Source organism: Anolis sagrei, chromosome 5 (assembly GCF_037176765.1).
Source record: "Anolis sagrei isolate rAnoSag1 chromosome 5, rAnoSag1.mat, whole genome shotgun sequence".
NCBI classification, from domain to species: domain Eukaryota; kingdom Metazoa; phylum Chordata; class Lepidosauria; order Squamata; family Dactyloidae; genus Anolis; species Anolis sagrei.
The window spans coordinates 91,483,982-91,496,184 of NC_090025.1; the positions used below are offsets into that span (position 1 = coordinate 91,483,982).

Sequence of the window (12,203 nt, forward strand, 5' to 3'; positions counted from 1 at the left end):
CTTGGCATCTAGCTGGTGAGCAGGATTCAGCATGGAGAGGCGGGGGTCACCAGTTGAAAAGGAATACAATAAGGAAACAGCGCAAAAGGTGATGGAGATGAGGTCACTTAAACCAGCAGATTGTGTGAGTATCAATAATAGCTTCACCCATAACAGTAGAATACAAATCGCATGAATCAACCTGGATACAGCATATTATTTGAGAACAAAGAAATGCTGAACCACTCTAACAACTACCATGTCAGGCTACACAGAGAAGTCATTGGAATCCACAAGCATGTAGACAATTTCAACAGAAAGGAAAAAACATGAAAATGAACAATTAAAAAACTCTAAAATCACAACAGTAAATAAAGAACAGCACTCAAAAATAAGGGAACTACAGACAAAAATCAATCAGGGACAGCTAATCACCTCTCAACAAAGGATTCCGCCAGGCAGTAAGAAGCCAAACCTTGAAAAGTGCTAATCAAGGTGGTGAATTGAAACATCAACACCTACCTCCAACAGACAAATGTTCTTTCTCCCATCCTGGACATTCCACAGATATATAAACCACATTTCCTAGTTTCCAACAAACCTCACAAACTCTGAGGATGTCTGCCATAGATGCAAGCAAAACGTCAGGAGAGAATTCTTCTGGAACATGGCCATACAGCCCAAAAAACTTACAACAACCGGACTTCCGGTGGAGGCAAGCATGGAGGCTGCAGCAGCTTGCTGAAGCTCCTGAAGCTCAGAGCTGTAAACCTCTCCCACAGGGTCGGGGACCAATATTTCCCCCCAACGACGATGGACAAGGTCGTGTTGGCACTTCTTTCAAGGTACACAAGCGGCAAGGGACCTTGGTAGGAACCCTGCTAGCAGCAACAACCTTGAAGATAAGATAAGACCCGGGACGAGGACGCCGACCTAATAGGAACGGCATGCGGCCTTCTGCCTCCATAAACTATTTAATTACTTAACTGCAAAAGAAAGAAGAATGCAAGAGAGATAAGGGAAACAGAGGAAAAAAGGAAGAAGAAGAATTTATTGAAATAAGTTACCCATAGAAGCTGCAGAGAAGAGTAAATAAAAAATAAGCCAAAGCAGTCGGAGGAGCCACAAAAAGCAAGGGAAGGCTGGAAAGAGTCGAAAAGGCTGAGGAAGGAAGGGAAGGCTGGAACAAAGCCAAAAAGCTGAAAAGCTGAAAAAGAAATAAAGGGAAACGAAGCTAGAAGGACAAAAGGTGGCAAAAAACACAGCACAGCAAGACGAAGATCACTAAAGAGAGAGGAAAGAGAACTGAGGAAGGCCAAACTACTACACCACTACTACGGAGAGCAGTAGAAGGGAATAACAAACACCGGATTGGAAGCAACCTTGGCGTGGGGGGAATGAGAAGAAAACTGCAAAGTTGGAGCTTGTGAAGCTTAATGGAGGCGGTAGGCTGCTGACACTCCTCTCCGCTAATTTACTAACTCACACACTACCAAGCTACTGGGAGAGTAGAGTGAGGAGAGTGAAGCTGGAAGCTAACCTTGACGAAGGAAAAAAAAGAGAAGAAAACAGCAAAGGTAATCAACCCAGCTCAATAAATAGGTTTAAAATTAATACCTAAACATATTAAGATTGAATTTGTTTAATATATGTAACTGTATTTAATGGTACTTATATTTAATTAAACTCTCAATATATTAAATTAAGTTATATTGAGTAAGGTAAATCTTTATAGGTTATATGTCATATCTCATATGTAGGATACTCCCAAAAAGACCTGTGTAATGAATGGCTGTATGTAATCGTGACAATATATAGTAGGAGCTAGCGCAATTGAATAACTGGAATAGCACTTTAAAGCACTTTAAAGCGTACTAGCACCTGATAAAATTGATGATGATTGTAATCATTGTGAATAGACCATTGTAAAAGTAGATGTAGGGCTCTACACTTGGTTGTAAAGAAAGAAGAAAGAAGAGAAGCAGGAATAACCAGAAGAATATACTAGACAAAGAAATAGGACGGGAAGGCGAATTAGAAGTGTTGGAAACCAGGCATAGCCGGATAAGAGGAACGCAAACTTGGTGAAGGCTGGAAGGAATAACTAAATTAAACAAATAAATAAGGAAGTTAGAACTGACAGCAAACTCGATTGGGAATATACTAACTACTGAGGACCCGCAATATAAAAGGGAAAAAGATGGAACAAATGTTAGCAACAAAAGGCAATAAATTGCCACAAGGAAGAAGACACTCCCTACAGGGAGAAAAACTACAGAAAATGATAGGGGAAAAAGTTGAGAAAGCCCAAGAAGAGTCATCCACTGCGGGCATAATGGCAGAGCTAATTAAAATCCAAGAGGCACAAGGAAAATTACAAGAGACACAAGAAAAAATACAAGCATCCCAAAAGAAGATGGAATCCAAATTGGAGAAGATGATAAAAGATGAAATGGGGAAACTAGGAGAGGAAATTAAAGAAGAAATACAGGCTGTCAAAACAGAGATGAATACGATGCAAAAAGAAATCAATGACATAAAAAAGGAGAATGTGGCACAGAAGAAAACTGTGGAAAAAACAAATAAAAGAGTGGACAAATTGGAAGAGCTAACCGAAAAAATAAATAAAATGCAAGAAAGAACAGATAGAAACGAAACAGAGTATCAAATCAGAATTAGGAACATTGAAGAAAATGAACAAGACAACCTAAGGAATACAGTAATTGAAATTACAGCAAAGATTCTAGACGTGTCGACTCAAGAGATGGACAAAAATATAGACAGAGTGTACAGAGTGCAAACGATGTATGCAAAAAAGAAAGGGACGGCAAGAGACATCGTGGCCCACCTAGCAAGAAAACATCTAAGGGACCAAATTATAAAAAATAATACCAGAGAACCTACAACTTACAAAGGCAAGAAAGTGATCATCTTAAAGGAAATATCAATCTCGGACTTGAGTAAAAGAAAACAATACTATTTTCTAACAGATGAATTTAAAAAGTTACATATAAAATTTAGATGGGAAAGGACAGAGGGCATAATGGCTACCTACAATGAAGAAAAACAATGGATAACATCGGTAGAAAAAGCCAAGATTTTTTACCAAAAAATTAAGGAAGACCAAGAGGACAAAAAAAAGAAAGCGGGAAGACAACCACCCAGGGAAGAAGAGAGAGAAGCGGATAGAGAAGATATGGAGATAACAAATACACTAGACCCAACCAAAAGGAATAAAGGTGAAAAAAGAGCCAGAGAAACCTCCCCAGAGGATTATGGCAAACAAGGAATGAAGGACATAGTAACTAAGGACTTATCAGATATAAAATTGGATGATGGCGTTTAAAATTATATCGAATAATGTTAACGGGCTGAACAGCCCGAATAAAAGGAAATTAATAAGCAATATGTTTAAGAGTTTAAAGTGCGACGTAGTAGCGATGCAGGAAACGCACATCATGCAAAAACACTCTGCACACCTGCAAAATAAATATCTAGGAAAGCTATTTTATTCATCAGCGCCCCAAAAAAAGAGAGGGGTGGCATTATATATTAAAGAAAATCTGGAACCCGAATTGGCTTTTAAGGATAGTGATGGGAGGATGGTAGGTGTGAAATGCAAAGTAAAGGGGTTAAATGTACTTATATGTAATATATATGCCCCCAACGGAGCTAAGTCCAACTATGTTAAAGCCCTAAAGAAAGAACTAACGGAACATAGGATGGAAAATATCATAATTCTAGGGGATTTTAACGGAGTATTGGATAACAAAATAGACAGATCCGGAAAGAGAACAAGAGGGGGGGACCCGAAAGGAGGGAACCTACCAGCAGCCTTTATACAGATACAAAAAGAGTTCCATCTCCAAGACATATGGCGAACATTGAACCCAGAAGCAAGGGATTACACTTTCTTTTCAAATAGACACGAGACATGGTCTCGTATCGACATGTGCTGGATGTCCAAATCTTTAGTTATAAAAACCAAGAAGATAACAATAATGCCTAGAACGCTCACTGTCCACTGAAGCTCGAAATGGTAATTAGTCACAAAGAGAAAAGATGGAGATTAAATGACTGGCTAATACAATCAGAGGAGGACATAAAACATAATAAGAACATATTAAAGGAATATTTCGAGAACAATATGGGCAAAGGAACTAAGTTAGGAATAGTGTGGGACGCTAGCAAAGCGGTTATCCGGGGACATCTAATACAGCAAGGAGCCATCAAAAGCAAAAAAAGAAAAGAGGAACAGGAAAAATTGGTAGAGAAGCTAAAAGCTAAAGAAGACACACTAAAGAAAAGACCAGGAAATAAAAAACTCCAATTAGAAATAGAATTGTTAAGGAAGGAAGTGAACGAGGCACAGATAATTCAAATGGCCAGGAAATTGAAATATTTAAAGGCCCAATTTTTTGCTAAGGCCAATAAGCCGGGCAAATTCCTGGCAAGTAAGTTGGCGAAGAGAAGACAACAAAAGTTCATAACACAAATAATAGAAGAAGGTAAGATCTACACAAAAGAAAGAGAGATTGCAGATCAATTCAGAAAATACTACCAAACATTGTACAAAAAAGATGAAGTTACAAAAGAGGATATAATGAAGTATATTTTAGACCAAAAAGTTTCTAAAATATCAGATATAGAAAGAGAATCATTAAACAAACCAATAGAAGAGGATGAAATAGTAAGAGCAATAAAGAGGATGGCCAACAATAAGGCCCCGGGCCCGGATGGGCTGACAGCAATGTATTATAAAACTTTTAGAGAAGAACTAATTAACTGTTTGAAAGAAATAATGAATGGCATCCTGAGTGGGGAAGAAATGCCGGAGACCTGGCATGAAGGTTATATATCGCTAATACATAAAGAAAACACAGAGGCTACACAACTTAAAAACTACCGGCCCATCACCCTGCTAAATTGCGATTGTAAGTTATTTACAAGCATATTAGCTGAAAGATTTAAGCTACTACTAAATGGGAAAATCAGAGAAGACCAAAGAGGCTTCTTACCGGGCAGACTAATGAGAGACAATGTAAGGACAATACTTAATGTTATAGAGTACTATGAGAAAAACCGCCAAAAGGAAGTAGGATTGCTTTTTCTTGATGCAGAAAAAGCTTTCGATCAAACAAACTGGGACTTCCTATATCTAATGTTAAAGGAGTTGGATATTGGCTACTCTATATTAAGCGCAGTTAAGACAATTTATTCAAGACAGACAGCAAAAGTACTAGTAAATGGCCTGCGCACAGAAAATATTGAGATAGAAAGAGGGGTGCGACAAGGGTGCCCCCTGTCCCCTTTATTGTTTATCTTAGTGCTAGAAGTCCTGTTAGAAGATTTAAGAAATGACAAAGAACTAAAAGGTCTTAAAATTAGAACGGAAGAATACAAAACTTTAGCTTTCGCAGACGATGTGGTCTGTATTATGGAAAATCCAGTAGAATCCATTCAAAGATGGATACTTAAAATCGAAAAATTTGGGAAACTTGCTGGGTTGAAGATAAATAGGAATAAAACAAAAATTATTACAAAAAATGTTAAGATAGAGAGAAAGGAGAAAATCTTTATGAACTCAGGAATAGAAGTGGCAAATAAAGTCAGATATTTGGGCATCATAATCTCATCCTCTAATATACATCTGTTTAGGGACAATTATGACAAGGTATGGAGTAGTATACAAAAGAAGTTTAAAAACTGGAAGTACCTAAATTTGTCCATACTTGGGAAGATTGCAGCCATCAAGATGAGCGTGTTGCCTCAGATGTTACACCTGTTCCAAATGATTCCAATTATCAAGACGAACTCATGCTTTCAAAAATGGAACAAAGATATTAGGAACTTCATATGGGATGGAAGAAAGGCAAGGATAAAATTTAAAAATCTTACGGACGCTAAAAACAGGGGAGGATGGGGACTACCAGATATACAGTTATACTTTGAAGCCTGCGCGTTATCGTGGGTTAAAATATGGGCCACTTTAGAGCAAAAGAAAATGTTGACATTAGAAGGCCACGATATAAGAAGAGGGTGGCACGCCTACCTTTGTTATGGGAAAGCGAAAATAGAATACAACTTTACCAATCACTATGTCAGAGCCGCCCTATTGAAAATCTGGAATAAATATAAAAATGTCATGTACCCTCAAATACCCATGTGGACGTCGCCAGTTGAGGCTCATCACAAAAGAGAAATACCGAAAAACAGATGGCTCAATTACAGACAATTGCTGACAAAAATTAACAACGAATGGCACCTGAGATCAATGGAAGAACTGAAGGGAGAAGACAAAGAAATAAACTGGTTACAATATATGCAAATCAAACAGTGCTTCAAGGAAGATCTAAAGGTTGGGTTCAGTGAAAAAGAAAGCTGCTGGGATATAATCATGAAAAAAGACAAAAAATTGATTAGATTATTATATAAGAACTTGCTTGAATGGAACACTGAGAGGGAGGTGGTAAAAGAGAATATGGTCAAGTGGGCTAGGGACGTAGGTCACTCCATCTTATTAAGTGAATGGGAGCAAGCATGGAAAACCAAACTGAAGTACACCAAATCCATCAATATTGTTGAGAACTGGTTTAAGGTTTTCTATAGGTGGCATCTGACTCCGGTCCAACTAGCCAAGTTTAGCAAAAACCCTAATAACCAATGCTGGAGGTGCGGAAAAGAAGCTGGCACTTATTTTCATATGTATTGGAGCTGCAAAAAAATAAAAGCTTTCTGGAAAATGATACACGAACATACACAAATCATTATAAAAACGAAATTTGACATAAAACCCGAATACTACCTACTAAATATAATGGAAATCGGGCTAGGGAAAAATGAAGAAAAAATCTTTTTCTATCTATCATCGGCAGCTAGAATACTAATAGCGCAAAAATGGAAAAGTAAAGAGATTCCCTCCAAGGAAGAATGGATAAAGAAGATAATAGACTACAGGAACTGTGATAGCCTATCGTGCTTACTAGAGGAGCAGAATAAGAACAAACAAACAAATTGGAAATACCTTAAAGAATACTTAAAAGGAAAAATCAAACTGGACATATAAATTTCTATGGGGAAAGAAACAAGAATTACGAGAAGAAGGCAAAAGAATAAAGGAGACAAGCAACTACCCTCTGTGGACTGAACGGAAGTTGTATATACATGTGTGTATACCCCTACCCCAACAACCCCTCCCACTATCTTCTCATCCCCCTCCTTTCCCCACCCATACCCACCCACAATTCTGTCCTTCACAATCTGTCTAAATTCTGTGACTTTCTATCACAATGATTGTTCCCCCTCTTTCGTTGTAAAGAAAAAACTGTATAAAAATATTAATTAAAAAAAAAAAAAAACTTACAACAACCCAGTGATTCCGGCTATGAAAGCCTTCGACAATACATTCAACTACAGTAGTTTTTCTTATACACATCTTATCTTGTAAGATTTAACTCCACTTATGCCATTCCTCAGGTTCTGGGGACCACAAATACAATTCTGAATGAATAATCTTTGCTCTTGTGCATAAACAAAAGTCTGTTAAGCTTATGGATAAGCTTGCAAATTCTACTTTTGGTGTAGACATTTTAGAAGCCCCAAGAGTTAGGAGTGCAGTCACATAAAACACTTTCTTATGGAATGACTGTTATTATCATATGGAATGTTATTGATAGTGAGACAAATAATGAAGTATGACACTACCCAGACTGGCAAAACAGAAACTAGTAAAACTATCCAGAATAAACCTTATTCTTGAAACACAGCCAAAGATTGAGGGCAATTAGTAATTTTTGAAGGACTGGGTTAATGAAGCAGTCCAACCTTCAAATATTGTCTCTGTCTCTTTTTTATACTCTACACAATGCACACACACAGGACATTTTCCAATGTTAAGCTATACAAGATTCCACAGTATACACACCTAACCTGGGAGAAAGCCCCAGTGAATTCCTTGTGGCTTTCCTACAAACAGACATGTATAGGCTTGTGCTGCGAAACATTAACAGGGTATGACAACAGCATACCTGATGAGCTAATATATAGATATTGTGTCCAACGTCTTTTGGTGAAATACTATCGTCTCCATTCTCCTCTTCATGGTCACTCTCAAGACCCTGATTGTATGCATTCTTCATTACGTCCACCTTTAAAACAAATAATATCCAGTTGATGCAAAATAAATCCATAGTGACTATATTCAAACAAAAGAAAATCTGCTTTGAATAAATATCACGAGTTTACTTAGTTTCCATATCATTACATGTATTTTCCAAAAGAGAAGATGTATTTAAATTCCAGTATCCAATTTAAAAAAAAACCTATTCCACTTAAAAAGAGCAAGAAATATGGTTTCTGATTATTCTTAGCCAGAAAAAAAGATTACTACCGTATATTCTGGGGTACTAGACAACTTTTTAGGCATGTAAAAACTTATAAAATTTTGGGGGTCATCTAGTACACCGGGTATAAAATTAAAATAATAATAAAATTACTTAATATGGCTTCCTTGGCCTCGGGCTCCCCCCCCCCCCGCCTTGGCTCATGGCGGCCTCCCGTGCAGGCTTCCCGTCTCTCCTCCCTTTCTGGCTGCCTTCCTTGCACAGGCCCAGCCCTCTCCTTTGTTGGAGGCCGGGCCCCTGGGCTGCTTCACACGCTGCTCAGGCCGCTCTCCTTCTTCCTGTCCATGCCTCGCGAGAAGTGCCTCTTCACCCGCGAGACAACATTGTCTTGCGGGAGAAGAGGCACTTCTCGCGAGGCATGGACAGGAAGAAGAAGGAGAGCGGCTTGAGGAGTGCCGGAAGCCCTTCTGATCAGGCTGCTCTCCTCCTTCCTGTCCAGGCCTCATGAGAAGTGCCTCTTCTCCTGCGAGACAATGTTGTCTCGCGGGAGAAGAGGCACTTCACGTGAGGCCTGGACAGGAAGAAGGAGAGCGGCCTGAGGAGTGCCTGGTTTGGGGAGTCATCTTAAAGCCCCAGTCGTCATCTTTTAGCTTCCCACTCATCCGAAGTGAGAGGATCCTTCTTATCCTTTGCTGAACGTAGCATTTGTTGGATTTTCTTGGTGGATCTGTAGATAGTTTGTATGTTGTGTTTCCTCATCAGCTTCCCTATGCGGTCAGTGGTTCCCTTGATGTATGGCAAGAACACTTTTTCTCTGGGTGGATCTTTGTCTAGACTCATGAGAGTCATGAGAGTCAAGACTCAAAATCAAAAAGATACTTTTGCAAGCCAACAGCAGCAAAGGCTTTGCAGGCTGACTTCAAGCCTCTGTTTGTGGTTAACTATCAGGGTGTTGCTGAGTCTGTAACAACCCTGGAAAAAATGCAAAAGGTGTGCTATTTCTACAACTATGGGGCAAGGCAAATCAAACTCCTGGGAGACAGAACATCAACAGTTGAAAATAATTTTAAACATTTGAAAGTAATATATAAATGACAAAAATTACTTGTATTAAGGATCTACTTTCACTCTTCCTTACCCTCCTTACAAAATAGCTGTTACATGTTTCAATTCTTTGGATAGCACAGACAATTTTTTTTTAAAGAAATACAGCAGAAATGCTTCACTAAATTCAACACTGATTTTATTATATACCATGCATTTTCATGGCTTGAGGCTTTTATTGCAGTCAGAGATCTTTGGTTTTCCAACTTTCAATGTTCTTTTAAATACATCTTATGATAGCTTAATTGAAAAAATAGTTACAGAAAATAATGCTTGGAAGAAATAAAATGAAAGAAGCCACAAAGACAGATATGCATGCTTGACTTGTTTAAAGAACTATTTGTGATTTTTCCATTTTTCAACACATCACTGTGTTTTAATGATGGGGTGTTTTCTATTAGAAAAATTATAAATGTTCTCACCAGCTCTCTTGGCCTCATGTTGAAAAGGATCCTTTCAGCATTCTCACTGTCATGCCTGCTTTCCATAATAGCAAGCAAAAGCTTGGAGGCATTATTCTGAGGACACAAAGGCAAACTGATGCATTTAAAATCTATTTCATGGATTAATGATCCTTGGATTTGTTTTAATTGAGATAGTTAGGATCGTTTTTTATTATTATTAGATAACACTTTAACCTCCTTGTCTTTTCTTTTTGTTTTATTCTGTGGAGGACATAAAAGTACAGTATATAGATACCTGGCTGAAGCTACACATTTGTTTACTCGATAAGGTAGCATTTACTTCACGCTGCCTAGAAATACATACCTAAATCTGCATTTGATCCAATGCTCACTCATGTATACCTAACCAAAGTACCATATATACTCAATTATAAGCTGACCTGAATATAAGCTGAGGCACCTAATTTGTCCACAAAAAAACTGGAGAAATGTATTGACTCGAGTATAAGCCGAGGGTGGGAAATGCAGCAGCTGCTGGTAAATTTCAAAATAAAAATAGATACCAATAAAATTACATTAATTGAGGCATCGGGAGGTTAAATATTTTTGAATATTTACATAAAATTGTAATTTAAGATAAAACTGTCCTACTCTAATTAAACCATTATTCTAACCATCTTCAATGTAAATGTGCTTACATATCCTTCCAATAATAATAGAGTAAAATAATGAATGTAACAATAACAATAATAGAATAAAATAAATGTAATAATAAAAATAAGGTAAAATAATAAATATAATAGAGTAACATAATAAATGTAATCAAAATAATAAGAGTAAAATAATGTAAATGCAATAATAATAGAGTGAAATAATAAATGTAATAATAATAATAGATTAAAATTTTATTTATTTATTTACAGTATTTATTTTCCACCCTTCTCACCCCGAAGGAAATTCAGGGTGGATCACAATGCACACATACACGGTAAATATTCAATGCCGTTTTTAGACATACAGACAGACAGAGGTAATTCAGTATTTTTTCCAACTTCAACTCCTGGAGGTTGCTCAATTCCGACCACAGGGAGGAGCTGTCGTTTCATCCACTATGATGCCAAGCCTTTGATCATAGTATTTCCTCCTTGCTCTTTAACCTCCAGCATTTTTATGATGTCATAAATTAACCTCCCCGCTTTAAGTGGTCTCTAATTGCTCTACTCACAGCTCAGCTGTTTCCAAACAGCTTAGGTGAACAGTAAGCTGGGCTAATAATGGTCAGGAGCTCAAACCTGACTTGGGCTTTGGACTTGCCATCTTTCAGTTGGCAGTGATTTATTGCTGCTAGTGATTAACCAGCTGTACTACAGCCCGCCTTTGACTAAAGTATAAGCTGAGCAGGGCTTTTTCAGCCTACTACAATGACTCCCAAAGGAAGGTCTGCATAACTAACAAAGGTCTGCTCCGCAGAGCCCTTGATTCCATTACCGAATTATTTTAAAAGTAGAGCGGAACTTCATTGATGGACTTTAGGATAAAAGTAATATGTGCTCCTGAGACTTTAGCAACCACTGAAGACATTATATGTAGACTTCAATTTTAATTTTTTAAAAAATACAGAAACTGATTCAGATTAGCTGTAGCCAATATGATCCTACAACTTTATGGGTGTCAGAATTTGTCTGAATCTGTACTATACTGAAGGTCTTGTGCATTCATTCATGTCTATCACATTCTATATCCTTAGTTGATTGTTCAAAAAAATTGAACTTGTGAATTGACCCTACTGCAAAGTGTCATATCAGATGAAGTATTTTAAAGTCTGTTTCTGGAGTTGTTTTGCCTCTGGCTCACATCCAAATCACCATTTGAGCATTTATTAATGTAAAAGCAGTTAATCTTTTTTATGATATGTTGGAAGTGGAGGTCAGCACTGGCTTAGGAGCTGTTACCACGCAACTGCTGCTGCTGTGTCATCACTAAGAGTTGAATGAAGCCTCACTATCAGTGTATACACAGGTGGGCATGCTCTTCCTGTTTATATCTAGTATAATGACACAAGGTTGGAATTTAAGGTTAACATAGCACAATATAGTGCTGAAATTCCTGTGAATGAAGTCTCCTCTTTATTTAATATCATGAAGGTCCTTGTGATGCGTGGTGTACAGAAAGTATATTGGAGTTATTCTTTAGGCTTCGAAATAACAAACCTCTATAGAAATGTTTATATTGTGGTGGAAGGAGCATACACTATTTGTTCTTTTTTACAACGTTAATGCATTTATGCAATTTTTAAATATATTTACTTGTGACTAAAAGTTCTTTGGGGGGGGGGCTTTATGCATCTTAAATCATTATTGTAATCCTTAAATGT

General features: G+C 37.6%; 1 protein-coding gene across 3 annotated transcripts in view; it reads right to left on the reverse strand.

Annotated features, from left to right (window-relative positions):
* The window catches only part of ITPR2 (inositol 1,4,5-trisphosphate receptor type 2), a 313,417-nt gene that overhangs the window by 62,123 nt on the left and 239,091 nt on the right, over positions 1 to 12,203 (reverse strand). For all 3 annotated transcript variants that reach the window (XM_060778249.2, XM_060778247.2, XM_067468876.1), the window contains 2 exons: positions 9,848 to 9,943; positions 8,007 to 8,126 (listed from right to left, as the gene is read on the reverse strand). In XM_060778249.2, coding sequence (XP_060634232.2) covers positions 8,007 to 8,126; positions 9,848 to 9,943 — 216 coding nt within the window. The remainder of the gene's footprint in view (positions 1 to 8,006; positions 8,127 to 9,847; positions 9,944 to 12,203) is intronic.